Genomic DNA, 23,086 nt, shown 5'->3' on the forward strand with positions numbered 1-23,086 from the left:
ACCAAACCACCACCAACAACAACAACAAAAAGTCAATTCCCAACAACCAGATGAAGGCTCACAACTATCTGTACAGCTACACTGTGCACTCATATACATAAAATAAATAAATAAATCTTAAAAAAAAAGAAAAGAACTCAGAAATCAGGTGACCAGAGCCGTGACCAGAGCTCTAACCAGGTACGATTCCTAGTACCCACATAGGGTAATTCATAATCACCTATGATGTCAGTTCCTGTGGTGTTGGAGGTCTCTGGCCTCAGAGGCACATGCATGCATTCACGTGCACACACACCCCATACCCATACCCTACATACACAATGCGCACTAACATTATTTGCAACTGGGAGCCTCCATGCTTTCTAGGGCCTAGGACCTGGCCCTCCATCAGCATCTCTTGACTTAGCCTACAGTGGGTTCTGCAGTGGACAGTGTGTGAATGGTATAAGGTAAGAGACAGCTTCCCAGAGTGTAGTACTGGTGTGAGGCATCTTCTAGGACTTCCCATAGACCTTATTCTCTCTTGGGAAGGATGAATGGCCTATAAGCAGGGTGTGCAGACCAGAATTTGAAGGTTTTCCTTTCCCAAGGATGATCCGAAGCCACCGCCATCTGTGATGGTTTATTTTACCGTCAGTTTGACTGGCCTAAGGAGCATCTAGTGAGGTAGGCATGGTGGGCAGGCCTGTGCACAGGGTAATTTAAGACTTTGGTTTTTTTGTTATTAATGACACAAGAGGCTCACATGTGGTCACATTCAACACCTCAATCTTAACACAACCAGACTTTTATTTTTTATTCAGACTATCCTACGAAGCAGGGCCTGGTGGCTCATATTGGTATTCTCAGCCCTGGAGAGGCTGAGCTCAAAGACAGTTTAGGCTATGTAGTTGGGTTCTGACTCTGAAGACCACAGCACACACCTTTAATCCCAGTACTATGAAGGCAGAGGCAGGAGCATGACTGTGAGTTTGAGGATGGTTTAGTCTACATAGTGAGTTCAAGGCCAGGGTTTCATAGTAGGACTCTGAAGAAAGAAAGGAAGAAGAAAAGGAGAAGGAAGAGGGGAGAGGAGAGAAGGAGGGACAGGCAGGCTGCTGACTTGGGGGATTAATATTAATGAGGCACACTTCCGGGAGTGTCTGTTGATCTCCTCAGGAATAACTGTATTCTGTGAACTCTGACCTCCCAGGGTCCAGCCTCAGCTTGGAGAGGGCTTCTGAGGAAGGGGTGTTTGGGAGTGGCCAGAAGAACAATTCCAAGTTCAACCGTGGCTTTCTGATAGCCTTGTGTTCTGCTTGAGATAGCTCTCTGGAGATCTCCAGACAGCTGAGCTCTTGCTAGAAAAAAATTCTAAAAGCTCTCTAAATAGCTCGTGGGCTTTCCAACCAAAGTCAGAAAAGCTGCTAGAAAATATTCTTGGGTTTTCTGAGCAAAGTCAGAAATCCTGCTAGAAAAATTCTAAAAGAGCTGTAACAGCTCTCTCTAGGATAGCTTTTAGGTTTTCAGAGCAAAGTCAGAAATCCTGTTAGAAAAATTCCAAAAGAGCTCTATTTGCTCTCCAAGCAGTTTCCCTGGGTGGCTTTCTCTTGCAGACCAAAGCCCAGTCTTTTACATTTTATATATAAAATATATTTATAAATATATAAGATATATTTATAATTTTATATATCAGTTCAGTCATTTACTCCAGGTTCCCTTTTGATTATCCTGTGAATCAGCATTTTAAGACTTCAGGGCTGGGCTGTCGAGATGGCTCAGTGGGTAAGAGCACTGACTGCTCTTCTGAAGGTCCTGAGTTCAGATCCCAGCAACCACATGGTGGCTCACAACCACCCGTAATGAGATCTGACGCCCTCTTCTGGTGTGTCTGAAGACAGCTACAGTGTATTATGCAGTAGTGAGTGGGGCTGGAGCAAGCAGAGCTGTCGTGAGTTCAGTTCCCAGCAACAACGTGATGGCTCACGGCCATCTGTACAGCTACAGTGTACTCATACACATAAAATAAATGAATCTTTTTTTTAAAAAAAGACTTCAGGCCCTTAATTCCTAGGAAAAGACAGCAAGTACATTAAAAAAAAAAAAAACATGGCAAATGAATTCAGAGATCTGCCATCCTTTATAAGCCCAAACAATAAGCTTACCTGGGTGAGATCTTGCTCTGTAATCAGCATTTTCTAAATCTCTTTCTTTTCTTTTCTTTTTCTTTTTTGGTTTTTTCAAGACAGGGTTTCTCTGTGTAGCCCTGGCTGTCCTGGTACTCACTCTGTAGACCAGGCTGGCCTCAAACTCAGAAATCTGCCTGCCTCTGCCTCTCAAGTGCTGGGATCTAAATCTCTTTATCTCCTTCCTTAATATCTTTCTGATGAGCTGGCTCATAGTGCAGTGCCTCTCTTCTTTTAGATCTGTGAAGCCCCTCATATAATTCATATTGCATCCTCATATTTTGCATAGTTGAGAAATTAAACATTCTGTTTTCAGAGTTCTTTGCCACAGCCTTAAGGGTTGTACTGAAGGTACATTTACCATTTCGCTAAGGACATTAGACACACCCTAACCTCCTGGACTTGTGCTGTCTCTGATTATTATGGAGTCATTAACCTTGATAGAGAGGACATTCCTCTAAAGGAGGAACATAAAGTAAAATGTACAAACAAGCCTTATGCTTAGCAACCAACTGTCAACCCTCGTGGAGGCTCACACCCTGCCTAGCTCTACTCCAGGGGCAGAAACTGTGTCCTGCTATCCTTTCTGCATGGCTGTGCAGGACTTGGCACTGACCTAATCGGTGGACCAATCCCTCAATGGCATTATTAAGAAGTGGGGAAAGCACAGCATAGATGGAGGAAGTGGTCCTCAGGGTATTCCATCCTGGAGCTCTGGCCTCATCACTATTCCCTCTGAACTGAAGATCTGCTTCTGACACATACTCTCTCCACCATGCTGTGTTGTCCAAGGACATGAGGCCAAATGACATACATTGAATCCTCTGAAACTGTGATCACCAACAGTTTTTCTTTACGTTCTTTTCACAATGACCAGAAAGATGGACTAACATGTTCATCCAGGTAAGGAGATACTTCCAAATCCCAGCTTAAAATCCCAGCCCCAACTCTTCTCCAAGCTAGTCCACCCTCTAAAAAGGACACTACCAAGTCTGAAAGCACCTTTGATGTTTCAGTTTATCTGCTGTCACTAAAATTATGTTTTCCTTCTTCAACACAGCGTTTGACCTACATTTATTACAAGGGTGGTGGAGATCTCTTTAGCAATACTTTTGAAAGTATGCATAGTGTTGGGAATGATTCTAGTGCTTGGGAGGTAGAGGCAGAAAGATCATAAGTTCAAGGCCAGCTTGGGTTACATATGGGGTTTATTCCTCAAAGAATACCACACACAGGGAGAGATGGCTCACTGGCTAAGAGCACTAACTGCTCTTCCGGAGGACCTGGGTTCAATTCCCAGTACTTACATGCCAGCTTAAAATTATTTACAACTCTAGTTCTAGGAGATATGACACCTTCTTCTTGCCTCAGGGTCCTGCAGTCATGTGTACATACTCACATGCAGACACACATATATGCATATAATTTAAAAATAATAAAGATAAACCTTAATATAAAAGCATACACACATATATCCCGTCCCCCCATCTTAGGTAGGTTTCACTTGCTGCCAAGAGGCCCAATGCCCAAGGCCACTCTTAAAAAGGCAAACATTTAATTGGGTCTGGCTTACTGTTTTAGAGATTCTGTCCACTATCATTATGGTAGGAAGGATGGCAGCATCTAGGCAGACATGGTGCTGGAGGAGCTGAGAGTTCCACAACTCCATCCAAAGGCAGCTGGATGTGTGTGTGTGTGGGGGGGGAGTTCCACAACTCAATCCAATGGTGGGGGCTGGGGGAGTCCCTCTTTTGCACTGGGAGGAGCTTGAACACTAGGAGACCTCAAAGCCTGCCTACACAGTGACACACTTCCTCCAACAAGGCCGTACCTCCTAATAATGCAACTTCCTATGAGTCAGGCATATTCAAATCACCCCCGCCCACACACACACAGTGCAGATTGTACAACCTATCAAGATGAACTTAAAAACAGATTATTTATTTTATGTATGAGTGTTTCATCTGCATGTATGTATGGGCATCCCCTCCACGAGGGGTGCCTGAGGATGTGAGAAAAGAAATCAGATCCTTGGGAACTGGGGCTACAGGTGACTGTGAGCTGCCATGTGGGTTCTGGGAATTGAGCCCAGGAACTGTGTAAAAGTAGTAAGTGTTCTTGATTGCTAGGCTATCTCTCCAGAATCCACTAGATGAAAAAAAGTTTAAAGCGAGATGGCTCAGCGGGTAAGAGCACCGACTGCTCTTCCAAAGGTCCTGAGTTCAAATCCCAGCAACCACATGGTGGCTCACAACCATCCGTAATGAGATCTGACGCCCTCTTCTGGTGTGTCTGAAGACAGCTACAGTGTAGTTTTTATAATAATAAATAAATATTTGGGCCAGAGCAAGCAGGAACTGAGCAAGCAGAGTTGACCAGAGTGAGCAGAGGTCCTAAATTCAATTCCCAACAACCACATGAAGGATCACAACCACTTGTACAGCTACGGTGTACTCATATACATAAAATAAATAAATAAATAAATAAATAAATAAATAAATAAATAAATAAGTCATTAAAAAAATAATTTAAAGCATACTGTCTGGGATAATTAGCAAGTAAATTCAAGTGACCTCACAGTATGTGTTTGAAGCAAAAGAAAACATTCTGCTGTTGAGGAAACTTTCAAACCAACTAGGATTTTAAAAAAATGCACCCAATGCAGCATTAAAGTAAAACTACTTGGGGGGGGGGGAAGGATTTCCATTCTATGAGCAATTTGAAATAAAAACTTCAGAATCATAAGAGTGACTCTACCATAATTTTCTGTAATAAAACATCTATTATAACAGATATAGCAATACAATAAAAGTCCCATTGTTCCAGAGAGTGTATCATAACTGAAACAGGATAATTATAGAAATACTTGTGTGGGAATTGCATGTTCAACAGAACCATTGAAACCCATTGTTCTCAGACTAAAATAAGTCTTCCAGTGTGAGACTCTCCCGCACCCTGAGAGGAAGGTAAGGTGGATTTTTTTTTTTTCAATCTTTTATGGCATTGTAATCTTCCAAAGTCCCCTCAGGGCCATCTGTGACACATTCCCCAGGGCTCATCCAGAAGTCAGGTCTACACCATATTTGAAAAGCTAAAATTCATCAGTGGGGTTTGAAGAAGGGTCTAATTCTTTTTCAATTCTAAAACAAAAAAAAAAAAACTAAAAAAAAAAATTACTGCCTGTATGTGGTGTTACATGATTTCACTCCTACTACTTGGACAGAAGCAGCAGGATTGCCACAAATTCAAAGCCACTGTGGGCTGTGTGGTGAGTTCTTGGCCAGCCAAGGCTTCATAGTGAGACCCTGTCACAACCCCGCCAAACAAAAACAAATTTGCTAGCATATATGTATTGTATGGAGAATTAGGTTTCATGACATTTTGTTCAAATATATCATATTCTTGGGCCATACTCACCACATTATCCTCTCTGGTGTCCAGGATGTTCTGGTTCCTTGTCCTAAATAGTGAGTGTCCTTTCTACCTTCATAGAATATGGCTCTTATTTTAAATTTAAATTTTATTTTATGTAAATCGGCATTTCACCTGAATGTATGTCTGTGTACCGTTTGTGCTCCTGGTATCCACAGAAATCAGAAGAGGGCGTCAGATTTCCCTGGAACTAGAGTTATAGTGAGCTGCCATGTGGGTGCTGGAAGTCTAAGCCAGGTCCTCTGGAAGAGCAACTAGTGCTCTTAGCTGCTGAGCCTTCTCTTCATGCCTGTGTGATTCATCTCTGTGAGACAGGACAGGATCTTGCTATGTAGCTCATGGTGGCCTCAGAGTTTTAATGATCCCTTGCCTCAGCCTCTCCAATGCCACCACTGTGTAAGTGTATATTCCTTCAGCAGGCAGATTTAGGGTGCAACAGAGCTCTGTCCAGTTCATTTGCAATTCTCCCTTGGAATCTTCTGGACGCCTTGTAGACCCTGGTCATTGCCAGAGTGCTGGTTCAGCCAGTGTCCTGTTCTTAGTGGACAGCGCCCTTTTTGTCTCCCTTCCTCTTTAATCTTCACAATACACCCAGGTTGTTGAGAGCCTGGGTTCTTGTCTTCATTTTGTATGAGGACAGTAAGGGAGGGTTGGGAGCCAGCCTAGGGCTTTGACTGGAAGCTGTATTTTTGCACTTGTGTCGAGCTTTGCCATTCCTTTTTAAATGTGACCTTGGGGAAAATGATATGAATTAGAGAGGAATAAGGCACTATAGAGATTGCAAGACATCTCCTGCATCCACTAGTGATTTTTAATGTCCCACCTTGAGTGTTGGCACTTGAAAGACTGGGAGGCTAGAGGGGATTCAGCAGTGAGGAAGCCTGAGGGAGTTGTGACTCTATAGGGTAGGAGTGCCAATAATCCTCACATTGATGACGGTGCATGGAATGCCCCAGCAAACGTACAGACTGGAAGATGTGATAACTGTCTACGGAAATCCGAAGAATGAACTAACTTTCAGCAGAGTGATGGAGCCCAACATGAGGTTGTAGTCAGTCTCCAAACATCTTGGATCTGACAGCACTTTCAGAGTAGAGATCTCTCAGGGCTGAAGTGTTGGTGGTCCTCATGCACACAGCAAGCTTGATTTAGACCTGGCCTGAGGATTCTGTGTGTGTTGTACCGTGGAGTGGACATGCATCTCTCAGCCAGTTGTTGAGAGGTAGTGACCACAGCTGCCATTTAGCGAGTGCCTGATGTTATGGGTTTGTCCTAGCTGCTTTTCTTTTCCTTGATAAAACATCATGCATGACCAAGGCAACTTATAAAAGAGAGGGTTTAATTGGGCTTACAGCCCAGAGGTTAGAGGTTAGGGTGGCAGAGTGGGAGGCAGGGTGGCAGGTGACTGGAAGCAGCAGCTAGAGGCTCACATCTTTTTTAAAATTACTTATTGTCATGGTTTGAATATGCTTGGCCCAGGGAGTGGCACTCTTGGAGGTGTGGCCTTGTTAGAGTAGGTGTGTCACTGTGGCCGTGGGCTTTTACACCCTAGTCCTAGCTACTGGAAGCCAGTATTCTGCTAGCAGCCCTCAGATGAAAACGCAGAACTCTCAGCTCCTCCCGAATCATGCCTGCCTGGATTCTGCCATGTTCCTGCCTTGATGATAAGGGACTGAACCACTGAACCTGTAAGCCAGCCCCAATTAAATGTTGTCCTTTATAAGAGTTGCCTTGGTCATGGTTGTCTGATCACAGCAGTGAAACCCTAAGACACTTATTTTTTATTAATTTTTAAGTGTGTTTGCGCACACAGATGCAGTTCTCAGTGGAGACCAGAGATATTAGAGCCCTTGGAAGATGGAGTTAAAGGTGGTAGTGAACTGAACGTGGGTGCTGGGAACTGAACTCGGGTCCTCTGAAAAAGAAGGAAGCACTCCTAACCACTGAGCCCTTTCTCCAGCCTCAGAGAGCTTGTATTTTGGTCCACAAACAGGAAGCAGAGAGCACACTGGGTATGTCATTAGTCTTTTGAAAGACCTTAAACCCTACCCCCAGTGACACACCTCTATCAACAAGGTCATTTCTTAAAACAGTTCTACCAACTGGGGACCAGATATTCAAACATATGAGCCTATGTGGGCTAATCTCTTTCAACCACCAGGATGAATTGTTATTGTCCCAAAAAGACATGGAGTCCCAACTCTGTCACTGTATATCTAACTGTCTTAGTTAGGGTTTCATGCAGCTAGAAGACTGTCTCCCTCTCCACTGCCCCCAATACACAGCCATGCAGCAATAGGGAAGATTAACACTGTAAGCCAAGGGTCATCAAAGGCTGGTGACTTTACCAGAAGCTGAGACAGAAAGGAATGTTTCCTACAGGCTCAGGGGAGTGTCTTACAGTCCCTTCAAGCTGCTGTAACAAAATAGCAAAGATGGCAAATGTGAGCAACTGAATTGATGGAAGTCCAAGATTAAGATACCAGCAGGTTTCATGTCTAGTGGGGCCATGCACCTCATAGATGGGGCAAGGGGACAACAAGGTCCCTTAGACTTCTTATATGAAGCCACACTAGTCACCTCCCAAAGGCCCACTACCAATAGCAGTGTGTGAACTTGGGTTAGGAAGGGAGAATGTTGAGGGAGGGTCTCATATGCAGCCTAGGCTGGCCTCAAACCCTTATGGGTTTGTTAGTTTGTTTGTTTGAAACAGAGTGTCACTATGCAGCCCAGACCATCTAGAACTCTCTTCGTAGACCAGGCTGGCCTCAAACTCATGAGATTTGTTTCTGTCTCCCAAGTGCTTTGTCGAGTTTTCTGCCTCAGAAGGATCTCCTTCTGAGTAATGGGATTGTGAATGTACGCACACACCTACCATGCGCCTCTTTCACAGCCTGCCTCAGCCGCTAGTGGACTGTCTAGGACACTTCTAGCTAACATCAGGCACTTGCTAAATGAATAAAATGACTTTATTCATCTTCGGTGTGGATGTCTTATAGCCCAGCCTGTATTCCTGTATTCTCCACTGACCTTTCTTGTTCCCATCATCTCTACAAACTTTTTCTGGTACTTAGGCAAGGAGACAACAGGCGAGTCCAGTTCTCGGACGTGCCACCAGGGGCGCTGCCCTTGGGGGACCCCCGAAGCGCCTCACGTCGTAGCCAGATGAAGAGCAGCGAGCTAATCTATTCTTAGCCTCAGTTAACTTTGGCTCTTGAAAGTCACCCAAACTCAGGCAAAGGCTCCTGCTCGAAAACGCACAGAATTTTCCACTCCAGCCAGGAGAATCTTGATGTTAAGAGGGTTTCGAAGCTTTCTAAGAAGTCAGAAAAGAAGAAATAATATGACATTGCATAGGAAATCACCTGTGTGCCCGAAGCAGCTCTCCACCTCCCCGACCTGGCAGATCACACTAGGGGCCACTTGGACCTTGACTGGAGTTCACTCGCCACACTTTCTATTTGGGTGGCATTGGCTAACCCAGCCCCTCTGAATCTAGTCAACGACAACAGTGCCTACTCAGCAAGACTTTGCTCAGGGTTAAAGTTCACAGTACTGGGAGAGTTTCCAGAAGCCTTTTTTTCAGATTTGGCATAGTTCAAGGCCAGCGCTAGAGTCCTTGGGGCCAGCGGTCAGGGTCTGCTCTCTGGGCCTCTCTGGATTCGTCTGCCACTCTTTGCTCTCTTTCCGAGTAGCTCTCCCTTTGCCCCGCAAGTGGAGTAGTCTCCTTTCTGGCCCTAGGAGGTCTCAAAGCTACACCAGCCCCTGCGCGCCCCACACAGGCCCCAGTGTTAATTAACCAGTAGTAGCTCCTGACAGCTCAGCCCCCTGTAGCATCTCCCACGTCCAGGACCTGTGAAGGAAAGGGCCCTGGCACATCACAGACCCAGCGCAAAGGGTGATCGAGGACACCCTTCCAGGAGCCGCCCCAGATCCTAAAAGTGAGGTGGGGCATTGAGTGGGGTGGCCAGGCGGGGACGAGGGGGAGAGCAGCGGGTCCCCTCCAGATTCTCCCATCCCCGCAGGCACATAGCTTCCTAGCCAGGGTCTTGGTGTCAGTCAACCAGACGCTGGGAAGCTGAAGGGACGCCTCGCCCCGCCATCAAGACCTTTCCCCAGGCCGGCCCAGCTTGAGGACCCGTACCCGTGGGGACCCAGAATTCAGCGACCCGGAAGGCCGGCGGAGCCGGAAGGTGGGAGGGCGGAGCCAGGGTTGCGGTAGCCTGTGAACGCCTCTCTGGAGTTGGCAGAGCGGAGCCGGCCTCAGAGCCCAAGCGGTCCCACACTCCAACTCGGTAAAGGTGCGCGCGGGGAAGCCGGGGTCTGCGGAGCCGGTCGGGGACCCTACGGTGTCAGGCACACTGCTGGAGCTGTTCGTTTCAATGCAAAGGAACTGAGACACTGTCAGGCCTAAGCTGCAGCGCCAAGGTTGGAGTAGTGAGCCGCTCCGTGCGCTTCCAGCCGCAGCCTGGGTGCTTGGGAGTGCGCGTGCGCGGTGCGGTGGCTCCGTACGCCTAGAGCCTAGCGGACTAGAGTGCTTGGCCGAGAGAGCTTAGCTAGCTTAGGGATGGCCAAGAAGGGATGTCAGGGGCTCAAAACGCCAGATTAGTTGGAGCTATTGTTGAGAAGCGTTCTTCTATGCCTAAGTAGGTAAAGTGCATGCATAGCCGGGTGGGTGCAGAAGGCACGGCACGGCTGAGTTCTGGGTGTCCGCCCCATGTCAGCTCAGTCTGAGAGCTATCTAGTGAACCACTTCTGATCTTTCAAGAGAAATCAGGAAGATCTAAGATGTATGTAAGATTTTGTTATTGGTGTTATTTTGAGACAGGATCTCACTATGTAACCTTGCCTGGTCTTGATCTGGAAGGCCTACCGTAACCCATGCTGGAGTTAGAGGGGTGAGCCAGCACACCCTCGATATCTTCTTATTTTTAAACACCAACAGTCAAGAAATTTAACAACTTTGTGGGGTGGAAGAACAGGATGATGAACTTTACAGAGGACAGAGTGCAGCTGGGGAATTTCGGAGAGGGGAGCAAGATAGTGATTTTTGGCCAAAGACCTGTTTTCCACTCAGTTTCTGTTTCGTTTCTCCCTGTGGCCCTCCCCATCCCACCCCCCAGCCACTGACACACTTCCTCCGTTTACACTAGGGATTTGAATCCCAGCTTTGTCTAAGATTGCTATAAAGAACATGGAGCCCCCTGTTACTCTGAGGCCTTCTCCTCTGTCCCTCACAACTTGATTGGACTCAGGTCAGGCTGCTGTCCAAAGGTTTGAGTTTTCACCTCCCCTGTGTATGTCCCAGAGCCCTGCTGTCACCTTCCCACCTGGTTGGACTTCCAGTGACCAGGACCTGTTTTGAGGACAGCATTTTTTTTAAAAAAAAAAAAAAGATTTATTTATTTGATTTATATGAGTACACTGTCTCTATCTTCAGATACCCCAGAAGAGGGCATCAAATCCCATTACAGATGGTTGTGAGCCACCATGTGGTTGCTGAGAATTGAACTCAGGACCTTTGGAAGAGCAGATGGCTCTTAACCGCTGAGCCATCTCTCCAGCCCCGAAGACAGCATTATTGAAATAGTTGTGCTCCTGTGGGAAGGTCCTGTCTTCTGCATCCCCATCTCTTCCTCACTTACGGACAGAGGTGGCCCTGGGAAGAGGAGAAATGGGACGTGTTACCTTTTGATCTCTTGAATCTGAAGAATTCAGGAAGTGAAATGCTTTTACACAGACTCAGGGTCCCAAACCTTTCCTTTACAACAAAGGCCTGTTGCTACCATAACTTCTGGAATAATTAATCCTTCAGGAAATCTAAGCCAGCCTTGCCTTGCAGTCGGAGACTGCAGAAGCCCAGCTCTCCTGCCTCCTGGCACCTGCTAAGGAGCCTGGCTTGCCTTCTGGCAAAGGCTTGTCTGGGCTTGGTAGAGATTGAAAATGGCATGTGCACGTTAGTCTCTTTTCTGCTTCATGGGTTTTGACTTAAAGTTATTCAGAGCAAGTCTGGAGGTAGATAGTCCTCTGAGTAGGTAATCAAGGGTAAAATGGGTGAGTCCAATAAACCTCCCGCCTTGTCCACAGTTTCACATTCTGTAGTTTTGGCTACATAGTAAGTAGTCAAATAGTAAGTGAAAAAAATCAGAAATAAGCAATTCATGAGTTTTAAATACTATGCAAGTTTTTTTTTGTTGTTGTTGTTGTGTTTTTTTTTTTTTTTTTTACTATGCAAGTTTTAAATCATGGGCTGTTCTATGTAGTTAGAAATTTCATTCTGAGTATTGTAATGACCTCAAGTAACCTCATTTTATTTAATAATGGCCCCCAAAGCTTAGGAGTTACAGTGCAAAGAAACGAGATCAAAAAGGAAGGACTGTTTTTAGGCATGTGCTGGAGTCTCTGAATGTATTCCTTATGGATGAGAGGGCTGCTGTATGCATCTCTGTCCTAACTCCTTCACATGTCTTCTCTTGTTAGGAAACCACCGCTTGCGATTTGGAGTGGTGCCTGTGTGCTGGTGCTGAGGCTGGCTCTCAGAACCAGAATGCATAAGCCTTGAGCTTCTGAATATGGTAGTGTCCTGCAGTCCTCTGAGGCCTGGACTGCACCTGACAAAAAAAGAAAACCCAAAAAGCTGGCTGTGCACCAAAGCTAAACTAGGAAGTGGTTAGCTACTTTACAGATTGGGGACAGGGTATTAGTCTTTTGAAAGGAAGGTATTCATCTAGAGTTTATCAAAATGGATAAGGAAGTCAGAGATGATGTTGCAAACCTACAGTACTGGGGACTGGGAGCCCGATACAGAAGGAGCATGAGTTCCAGTTAGCCTGGGTTACATAGTAAGTAAAGAAGTCTCAAAAGGGGCTGGAGGTGAGAAAACGGGACATATCCAGGGCTAGAGTACAACATTACAATGTCCAGAAGTTCTTAAAAATAGCCTTTGTGACAGTATTGTGGCTCCTTGGGTTCCTATAAGGGCCTAGAACTTCCAGAGTCTCAGGGACAATTTTACATTAAGAGATTCTGATTATGCATAGTTCTCAGGTATCCAGAGAAACCAACCAAAGCCCAGTAGAATGTCAGGCTGTGCACAGTAGCCTGGGACTCCCTCAGGAAGTTCCCCCAGCCTCCTGGGAGCGGGAAGTGTCTTTTAGAAGTAACACCTCTGCTGCTTTTTCTCATCAGCCTTATGAGGTGGCCGGCCGGTTAGTGCGTGGCCTCTCCTTACCTACCACTCCCTCTGCAGGGGCACAGTGCACCTCACCTGTGGCTATGACTCTGCTGTCTCTTCCCAGCCAGCAAGGCAATGCATTCTGATCGCAGCAAACTGCTCTCAGGCTCATTGTTCTTCAGGATTGTCTGTTGTCTCTTGTATCTTGCAAGCCCCTGGCAGGCTCTTGTTTTGAGATGGGGGTCTCGCTCTGTAGGGCAGGCAAGCCGGATCTCACTGTGTAGCCCAGGCTGGCCTCAGACTCATCTGACCTTTCTTCTTCTACTTGCCAAGTATAAAAATTGCGACTATGAGCCACCGTGCCAAGCGAAGCACCAAGCCTCTGGAGATCTTTGATTTATTTTGTTCTGTGATTGCTTCATGTTGGCACTTCATATTGTTCCTGGTTTTCTTTATTATTAATCAACTAATTAATCATTATTCTTTTTATTTTGGTAGAGAATCTAGCTCTCTAATCCAGGCTGGCCATGGGTTCATAATCCTCCTGCTTTAGCTTCCCAGGTACTGAATACTGCCTTGTGGTACCATACCTAGCTCTTGTCTCTGCCTGTAATGTCCCAACAGGGTCTGCAGCGCCACCAGCTCTGTCTCATCAGTCAATCACTCTGCACGCCTCTTTTTTTTTTTTAAAAGATTTATTTATTATTATATCTAAGTATCTAAGTACACTGTAGCTGTCTTCAGATCTCATTATGGATGGTTGTGAGCCACCATGTGGTTGCTGGGATCTGAACTCAGGACCATCAGAAGAGCTGTCAGTGCTCTTAACCGTTGAACCATCTCTCCAGCCCCATGCATCCCTCTTGCTCATCTTTTATAAGGGCCCATCCTATAAGTGGTCTCTCGTCATCTTTTTCTTTTCCTTTTCTTTTCTTTTCTTTTTTTTTTTTTTGAGACAGGGTTTCTCTGTGTAGCCCTGGCTGTCCTGGAACTCACTCTGTAGACCAAGCTGGCCTCGAACTCAGAAATCTGCCTGCCTCTGCCTCCCAAGTGCTGGGATTAAAGGAGTGTGCCACCACCGCCCGGCTTCACTCCATCTTAAAGCTAACTATCTGACTCTTGACTCCAGGTTACCCAGTGGGCGACTGGCAGTGTGGCCTCAGAGTCTTGTTCTTTCCCTGCTTTCTGGCTTGGCTCAGATACCTTGTCACATCAAGAGGCCATCTGGTTTTGACTTTCCTGTTCCTGACAGCCTTTATACATTGAAGGTTTCTCCAGCCACTTTGAGAGGGTGTTTGTGTGAGAGGTCAGGTTAGCTTGCTGGGGCTGGCGAAGTCTGTGGCTGAGGCTGCTTCCTTATTTGTCAGAAGTCTGAAGTTAATCAGAGGGCAGAAAAGACCTTTCATCCACTCGGCTGCTTCCGTAGCTTGTTAGCTCATGCCCAGCCTCTTGGCTTCAGAGAAGCACAGAGGGCTGTGTGCCTGTCTGGCATGCACACGGCCAAGCAATTCTTCCCAGAAGATGTGAGCTCTTTCTAAAATGCTATAAAGTGTTACATTTGGATCAAAATACTCATAAGTGTATTAAAAATCTCCCTTTCAGCTGTAAGGTATAGTGGTGTCATCTCTGCTATTATCCTAGCACTTAAAAGCCCGAAGGAAAATGATTATGAATCCAGACTGGTCTGGAATATGTAGCAAGACTTAATCTCAACAAACAAACAAACACAAAAACAGGGACTGGAGAGATGACTCAGAGGTTAAGAGAACTAGCTATTCTTCTAGAGGACCTAGGTTTGATTCCCAGCATCTGCATGGTATCTCACAATGATCTGTAACTCCAGTCCAGGGGACTCTCTGCCTTCTGAGGGCACAGACATATATGCAGCAGAACATATGTATACCCTTTCTCTTTTAAGTATGAGCAAACACAAAAAAACCCACTTACCTCTTTGAATCACCTTTTAGGGTCTGCTGAGATGCCCATCATGGTAGATGACATCATGCAGCTTCTATGCTCCATTTCCCAGGAGAGGAGGATGAAGGCAGCCGTCAAGCACTCCGGGAGGGGTGCTGTGGTTGTGGGGGCAATGGCCTTTGTCGGTGGCTTGGTTGGTGGCCCACCAGGATTAGCTGTTGGTGAGTGAGAATGGTTTTACAGGTACGGACCAGCCTTGGGGCTATCATAAAAGGCCAAGGCTCAGGCCTGTCATTCCTGCTCTTGGGAGTAAGGAATGTAGAAAGTTCAAGGATAGCCTGGGCTACACATAGTTTGTTTCAGGCCACCAGCATGCTTGAGGTTTAAGGAACCACATGGGAGAATGACCTGGTAAGTAAGAATGGTGCGCACGTGGCCTGGCAGGGAGTTCACCAGGCCCAGTCCTGTCAGAACCACATTGTCTGAGCTCCTGAGTTCACCAGGCCCAGTCCTGTCAGAACCACATTGTCTGAGCTCCTGTGTAATGCAGGATTCTCCTGGCCTTGGTGTTTGTATCTCTTGGAGCCTGAAGGCACCTTTCCTCCCATGCCAGGAACCCAGCGGCTCTGTCCTTTTTTTGGACTCAAGGGTACACAGAGATGTACCCTTGAGTCCAAAAGTACTAGGGTGTCTGGGTCCTGAGAAGGGAGCCAGAGAAGACACTAAGCTCGCCAAGTTCCTTCCTTGAGTGTGGCTGGGTCTTTGGGTGCTTTTTCCTGCTGTGAGAAAACACCATGACCGTAAGCAACTTGGGGCGGGAAGGGTTTATTTCAGCATGAAGGAGAGCCAGGGCAGGAACTCAAGGCCAGAGCCTGGAGGCAGGAGCTGAAGCAGAAGCCATGCATTGCTGCTTCCTGCTTCTCTTGGCTCACTCTGCTTGCTCTCTCCTCTGATGGACCGTTCAGCACAGTGTCACTATCATCCCCTCACAGGCTGGGCACCCGCCATGTGCAGCTGGGTGGGTCCTCACTGACTGCTGCTGTGTGCTGACAGTCTAGGCCAGGGGGTCATTCCTTGACTCCAGTCTTCCAGAAGCCCTTGCTAGACGGTTTCCAGTTCCCACATCCTAGCAGGCTGGGCCGAGGGAAGCTCTTTTGTGCTGAGTCTGGTTTCGATTTCCCAACATGCTACCCCTTCCCGCATGCTGACACCCCCTTCCCGCTTACTCTGTCCTTCCCTTCAGTGGCAGGGTTGACATCTGAGAACATTGCGTTAACGGAAAGCTAGATTTCATTGAAACGGAAGTGCATGCACAGGTGGCCCAGACCTTCCCCTTTAGTGTTTTTAAATTCTATGAATTCAGGAGTCCAGGCATCAACTTCTTCCCACGACAGGAGAAGACAACCCACTTCTTATTTCCCTAGAGATGCCCTTACCTTCCACTCCTACCTAAGTGTCCTGGGCACTCTTGGCTGGGGCTTTTGCATCATATAGGTATGTCCTATCTCTGCTGTGGCAGCCCATATTTTATTCAGATTGAGTAAAGCGGGCAGAGAGCACGGTCTGTCTGGAGTTGCTGCTTCTGGCCCCTGGTCATGGTGGGTGCCTCATTTTCTTTGAAAAACACAGGGGTTCTCCTTTCTCCAAAGGCCTAGTAGCAATTTGTGCATCGGTGTCCTGATGACCCCACTGCATTGAGTGCTCTCGTAAATCAAATATCGATGTTCCGTACTGAGGTAGTATGGATGTTTGTAGAACGGTCAGGTCAAGAGGTTCCCTGGTGTCAGGAGGAAAAGTTCAGTCAAACTTGTGTATGAACTGGTTTTCCCTTCCTGGGGTGCCTCTTTCCTTTAGAGACTAAATCTGGCTGCCTTCTCGTATTGGGAGCCAGAGGAGCTGTCTGCTTCCAGAGCCACAATTGCTTGGCTTCAGAGAACATGGGTTCAGTCTCTGTCTCTGTCTTCTGAGTCCAGCTTACAAGTGGATTCTCTCTGGCATAAGCTGGGCGGTCTGTTTACTTAATTAAACATTTATAAAGTGATTATTTTTATCTTGTATGTATGGGTGGTGTTTTACCTGCATGTCCATGGACTATATGCATGCAGTACCCACAGAGGCCAGAAGAGGGCATCAGGTTGTTTGGAACTGGAGTTAAGGATGGTCGTGAGCCACCTTGTGGATGCTGGGAATCAAATACTAGCCCTCAGCAAGAGCGCCCTCCTCTTAACCACTGAGCCAACTCTCCAGTCCTATCTCCTTTTTTGGGGGGGCGGAGTATAATCTCTGTGTATGTCAGACTGGTCTGAAACTATGTATCCCAGATGGATGTTCCTTAACAAGGAAGTACTGATGCTTGCTTGCAGTGTGGTCAGATCAAGAGGTTCACTGGTGTCAGGAGGACAAATCTGAGTCCTTCATGCCTCAGCCTCCGGAGTGCTGGAATTATAACCATGGTGTCCCCAGTATTAAAACAAGCGAAGAGGAGGGCATCTCCCAGGAGTCTGCAAAGAAGTAGTGACCATGCACAATGCCACCTGTTCCTGGACCATCAAAGAGCAGCCTTCCCTTGGGACCCAAAGCTGTGCTCCCAGGCCCCTCCCCGCCCCCCACTGCACATTACCACACCAGTTGCTGGCTCTGAAGCACCAGGAGAACAGGATTCAGCTCAGTCCTCCCCGAATCCTCCACCCCGACACACACCTGCCCTCTCCCACCAAGGCTAACTTCCCATTTGGCCACAGTCTGTCCCACTGTGCACCTCCCTTAGACACACTGCTCTCTGCATGCTTTGTTTTGCTGGTCCCTTCTGCTGTGCCGTTCCTGGCTTCCCCGTAGAGGGTCCTGGGAGCATTCTTTGGCCCTGAGGGGCCCCAGCCTTATCTCATTCTGACTAGCCCCATTGGCTGACCTGGCAGCAGAAGGTGTGATCAGTTAGATCCCAGCTTGTCCCTCACACCGCAAACTGTCAGATGGGTTTCTCAGTCATTCTGCCCCACCTTACCCAGATCCTGCACTAGGTTGGTCAAGCCTCTTGGGCTACAGTAAATAGGAAAGATGTTGGCCCCGCCTACCTTGTTCTCACCGGAGGCCTGATGCAGTGACTGATGTGGGAGTAGCCACCTATCTCCCGAGTGAAGTCCTATTCTCAGGCTAACCTAAGACAGATGAGGCGCTAACTTACCTCCCCGACTTCCACCTAGGTCGTTTTTTCTCTCTCCAGGGGGTGCTAAGGAGCTAGCCTTGCTCCCCTCCTGTTGCTCCTTCCTGCCCCACTCCCTCGAGGTTCTGGTTCCATCTTTTCCTCGGTTCACAAAGAACCTCTGGACAATCGTGTTTATATTTGGTCAGTTTTCATTCTTAGACAACACTATTGCTGCTACTACTAGCACCAAATGGTCACCTTCCCGTTTTTGCCTGCACTCTCCTCCCCAACAACACTTTAGGGGAAGGGGGGCTGGTTTGACGACTACCTCACACCAACTACCTCACACCGGAGAAGACAGCCCTTGGATGCTGTAGCTGAGTGAGGAGGGATGGGGAAGGTGTGTAGGAACACACCTTCCTTTGTTCTATAGGGTCAGGGAAGCCAGTATTGGTCCAGCCTAGGACTTCCCATCTGCATTTCTGTTTGCAGTTACTTTTTCTGGAAGAAAAAAAAAACATTTCACTTTGGAATAGTTATATGTAGAAGTTGCAAAGATTGTACCCCTGTGTGTCCCTCACCCAGTTTTAGTTTTAGTGGGAATGTGTTGCCACTTTTTTTTTTTTTTTTAAATTTTGAGACAAGGTCTCACTTTATGTAGCTCTGACTGTCCTGGAATTCAGTATGTAGGCTTGGCTGGCTTTGAACTCACAGAGATACCCCTTGCATCTGCTTCCCAAGTACTGGGATTAAAGGTGTGGGCCACAATGCCCAGCTGATACTTTTGTTTTTTGGTTTTTGGTTTTGTTTGTTTGATTTTTGTTTGTTTGTTTGTTTGTTTGTTTGAGACAGAGTTTCTCTTTGTAGCCCTGGCTGTCTTGGAACTTGCTCTGTAGACCAGGCTGGCCTTGAACTAAAAAATCTGCCTGCCTCTGCTTCCAAGTGCCAGGATTAGAGGTGTGGGCAATCACCACCCTACAATGAGACTTTGTTATTTTATTTCATTTATATGAGTATATTGTAGTTGTACTTAGACACACCAGAAGAGGGCATTGGATCCCACTATAGATAAGTCCAGGGGTATATGACATCCTGTGGCATCTCCAGTGAGGCTGACCTTGGTAACTTCATCAATGTCATGTCTGATGGGCCTTTCTACTCTAAGATTCTGGATTCTCACCCCATAGGCTGTCCCTTGGGAGTGACCCACAGTCTATCCCGGCTGCATCTGGGACAGTCTGACTGCTGATATGTACAATCTGTGGCAGGCTTTAGAGATACAGATGTACTGTGCCCAGTGACAGCAGCTGTCTGCCACACAGAGAAACCCTGTCTTGAAAAACAAAAATAAATAAATAAAAAATAAAAAACAATGTTTCTAGGAGGGAGGGACTCTGAAGGGGGACCAAGGGGAGGGGGGCTGGGTTGTAAATAAGGAAAGACAGACAGACAGCCACCCCTCCAATGTTTCTAGCTGAGGATGCATGTCTGTTAAGAGGGCTTGGCTGGCACCTAAGCCGCTCTCTCACTCTTACCTCACAATACCAAGCATCTGGAAAAATAATGAAAGCAGAAATCTAAAAATAATGTTTCCTGACTGGGCTAGGTGGCTGGCACACACTTATGATACTCAGCTGAGATGCTGAGGCAGGAGGATCAAAAGTTCTAGACTGCCCCTGGCTCCATAATCCAAAAAACAAAAGTAAGGGAAAGTGAAGCAAAGCCCCTTCGGAAAGAGAACTAGTAAATTATGTTAGGTTTGTTTGGAAGGGGGAATCTCACTAGGCTGGCCCATGGGCAAGCCTGTGGTACATTTTCTTGCTTGATGATTGATGTGATGTGGAAGAGCTTGGCTCATTGTGGGCTGTGCCATTCCTAAACTGGTTGTTCTGCGTGCTATAAGAATGCAGGGTGAGCCGGGCGGTGGTGGCGCACGCCTTTAATACCAGCCCTTGGGAGACAGAGACAGGAGGATTTCTGAGTTCAAGGTCAGCCTGGTCTACAGAGTGAGTTCCAGGACTGCCAGGGCTATACAGAGAAACCCTGTCTCGGAAAAAAAAAAAAATGAAAAAACAAAAAAACAAGAAAAAAGAATGCAGGCTGAGCAAGCCAGTGAGCAGCGCTCCTCCGTGGCCTCTGCATCAGCTCCTGCCTCCAGGTCCCTACCCTGACTTCCCTCAGTTATCGAGTTGTAAAATGAAGTGAACCCTTTCCTCCTCAAGCTGCTTATTGTCATGGTGTTTCATCACAGCAATAGAAACCCCGGAAGACAGCCACACTAGGGAAACAGCTCAGCCTCCCAGCCTTTCCAGGCAAATGGGTTTCCCCAGGAGATGCATGTCCCTCTCAGCTTCTCCTTTGTGGAGACAGATTGTTCTGGGAGTCACAGGAGGGGGGTGTTCTTCAGCTATGAAGGGGATCTTAGTTGGCACAATTCTGAGGTAGGGAGGGTGTAAGTGCGGCGGGGCATTGGGAGAAACAAATTTGAGTATCAATTATCTGGACCAAATGGACTTGAGGCCACATCAACCTTTGCCCTGCTGAGTGCCTGGCAGAAGCTGGGCTTGCTGGGACTTGCTTGTGAATGTCCCCACTTGTCATGACAGTGGCAAGAACCAAAGGCCATTGTGGGAGAATGAGGCTAACTAATTGAGCCCTTCCTTGTTTTCCAGGGGGGACCGTCGGGAGCCTGTTAGGTGCCTGGATGACGAGTGGACAGTTCAAGCCTGTTCCTCAGATCTTAATGGAGCTGCCCCCTGCCGAACAGCAGAAACTGGTTAACGAAGCCACCGCCATCATCAGGAACTTGGACTGGACAGACGCTGTGCAGCTGACCGCTCTGGTCATGAGCAACCAGGCCATGCAGCAGAAGCTCTTGGCCATGCTAACAACCTATGTCACCAAAGAGCTGCAGGCTGAGATCCGCTATGATGACTAGGTCACTCCCCCTGGCGAATGGGGCTTTCATTGTAGACAAGTCTATGGATCTCCGAAGGTGACCAGGGAATGGGGGAGGCCTGACAGGTACTTCTGGGAAACTTGTATATGACCAGCGTTGATTGTAAGCTGCCGTGCTAGTACATCCTGTTGGACTGTCCTGCTGGAGAGGCCTCGGCCATGCATCTTGGGCTGTGCGTGCTATGGAAAGGTACAGGCATGCCTGCTGTAGGCATTCACACACAGCTTGGCATCCTCCCGATCACATGGGTCTAAAAGACGTTCTCATGTTGTCGGCTGGACGACTGTACCGGATGCTCCTCTTCCTGTGAAAAGCGTACCTCCAGGTACCTGTCACAGGACTGGATCCCCTTAGGCTTGGGGTCTTGGGGTTCAGAGCCAGCTCCTGTCAGGATTGTGCTTATCTGCTGAGTGGTTCCCCTCCTAGGCCAGGGACTCTCCAGTGGTCTCATGATGATAGTGGTCCCTCCTTTGGGGGAAGCCACAGATGCCAGGTAGTCTCTATGCTCTGCTACGGGCTATACCCTAGGCTCTTGGGTAACACTAGTTAAACTTCTAGGATCTTCTGCCTCCTTGAGAAAAATCATGGCACTTCTTTATCTTTTATTTTTCGTGTCAATTCTGGACTCTTTGTTCTCTACACTTTTGTAGCCTAAATTAATTGAGCTTCATTTTCTTTTTCTTCTTACTATGTTTCCCGGGCTAGCCTTGAAGTCCTGGGCTCAAGGGATCTTGCTACATAGCTAGGACTGTAGGCTTGTACCACCATACCTAGCTTTACCTCAAAGACTGTTCTCCGCTCCACTTTTCCTAAGTCCTCCCATGTTCTCCTCTCTGCTGGCTGCAATCTACCATTAATTTGTGTGAAAAGACCAAATTACCAATGAATCGAGTTCAAAGATCGTAACATAGTTGGGTGTTGTGATACATACCCATACCCACAGTCCCAGACAATTGAAAAGCCGAAGGGGGAACCTCACTGGGCCCAGGTATTCAAGGCCAACGGGACATTGCGGAAGCCGAAGATAGGGGAGACACAACACACTTTCTTAGTTGGCTTTTATTTGCAGTTACAGAATCAAGAGGCAGCGAGTGTTCTGATGAGATGGAAAGAGAGGGTAGACAGGGGAGACCAAGGGAAACAAGAGCACTAGGTCAGCCTCCCATGACACTGGCTGTTTATGGATCGGGCTAGGCTGTCCTCCATTTCCCTAAGTGACAGTGGCTCAAATCTGACAAGTAGCTTGCTTGTTTGTTTGTTTGTTTTCCTTGTGGTGTTGTGGATGGGATCCAGGGCCCTGAATAAGCTAAGTGCCACCACTGAGCCCTGCTCCACGTCTTCCTCTCTGGGTAGATCCTAGGCAGGTTCTCTGAGTAACCTGGGAATGTGCTGCTTACAGCAGAGCCTGGTCCCAGCCCTTGAGTGACTCAGCTTTGGTCTAGTCAGTTGGTGGACTAGTGCTGGAGCTCAACCAGTAACATTGGATGCATTGATTAAGTATTTGATACTTCCTTCTTATCCCCTGTTGGAGATACTCACTCATGGAGGGCAGGAACTGTATGTCTTGGTCACCTCTCCTATCTTCAGCTTGCTCCTGCCTAGCACCATGGCTTTTATGTGGTAGACACTCAATAAATCTATATTTTTAAAGCTATATATTTTACATCTTTCTGTTTGCTTGTTTGTTCATTTATTTATTTCACATTTTGTCTGCATTTATGTAAGTATGTTATATGTGTCTGGTTCCCACAGAGCCATAAAGGGGCATTGGACCTCCTAGAACTGATGTTACTAACAATTGTGAGCCACCATATGGGTGCTGGGAACTGAACCCAGGCCCGCTGCCAGGGCATCAATGGCTAAACAATGTCCCCTCCTCTAGGTTTGGTTTTTTAAACCTGGGTTTCTCTGTGATTCTGGTTGGCCCCAGGCTCATGGTCTTCCTGCCTCAGCCCCTTGAGCTCTGAGATTACAGGCAAGCCAAGACAAATACATTTTTTTGTTGTTGTTAGAAGTCTTTAAATTCTTACTGTTTCTGCTTTTTGTTTGTTTAAAGTTTTTTTTTTTTTTTTTTTTTTTTTTTTGAGACAGGATCTCATGTAGCCCAGGCTGGCCTCCAACTCTTATGTATCCAAAGATGGCCTTGAACTCTTGATTCTCCAGCCACCACATTTATATCAGGCTTCAGTAAATATTTTTAGAAGTCATTGTTTTGAAATCACTTCCTGTGGAATTCCTCCGGGAAGGAAACATGTGACAAAAGAGACCTAGAATCAAATTTCAAGCTTTTTGAAGCC

The 23,086-nt window shown here is 47.0% G+C and overlaps 1 protein-coding gene and 2 non-coding genes across 6 annotated transcripts; 1 reads left to right on the top strand and 2 right to left on the bottom strand.

Moving 5' to 3' along the window:
• Positions 1-1,419: 1,419 nt before the first annotated feature.
• On the bottom strand, positions 1,420-1,481 carry LOC116104261. The gene has a single exon (XR_004123775.1). It is a non-coding gene; the product is annotated as a U7 small nuclear RNA (small nuclear RNA).
• A 16-nt stretch (positions 1,482-1,497) lies between these two features.
• On the bottom strand, positions 1,498-1,560 carry LOC116104273. Its single transcript, XR_004123783.1, has one exon. It is a non-coding gene; the product is annotated as a U7 small nuclear RNA (small nuclear RNA).
• An 8,237-nt stretch (positions 1,561-9,797) lies between these two features.
• CUNH19orf12 (chromosome unknown C19orf12 homolog) lies at positions 9,798-22,443 on the top strand. Of its 4 annotated transcripts, none has more exons than XM_031386250.1 (3): positions 9,798-9,892; positions 14,739-14,909; positions 20,503-22,443. In XM_031386250.1, the coding sequence occupies exons 2-3, from the start codon at positions 14,750-14,752 to the stop codon at positions 20,766-20,768; spliced, it is 426 nt and encodes a 141-aa protein (XP_031242110.1). In that variant the 5' UTR covers positions 9,798-9,892; positions 14,739-14,749; the 3' UTR covers positions 20,769-22,443. The 4 variants fall into 4 exon arrangements, with proteins under 4 accessions (XP_031242110.1, XP_031242109.1, XP_031242112.1 ...); XM_031386249.1 differs by having other exon boundaries at positions 9,804-9,898; XM_031386252.1 differs by lacking the exon at positions 14,739-14,909 and having other exon boundaries at positions 9,804-9,898.
• Positions 22,444-23,086: the final 643 nt, after the last annotated feature.

This window comes from Mastomys coucha, unplaced genomic scaffold (assembly GCF_008632895.1).
Source record: "Mastomys coucha isolate ucsf_1 unplaced genomic scaffold, UCSF_Mcou_1 pScaffold21, whole genome shotgun sequence".
Lineage (NCBI taxonomy): Eukaryota > Metazoa > Chordata > Mammalia > Rodentia > Muridae > Mastomys > Mastomys coucha.

Coding starts and splice junctions, on each gene's coding strand:
- CUNH19orf12 (XM_031386250.1), top strand. CDS start 14,750: ATGCCCATCATGGTAGATGACATCATGCAGCTTCTATGCTCCATTTCC. Junction 14,910..20,502: donor CCCACCAGGATTAGCTGTTG/GTGAGTGAGAAT, acceptor CTTGTTTTCCAG/GGGGGACCGTCGGGAGCCTG.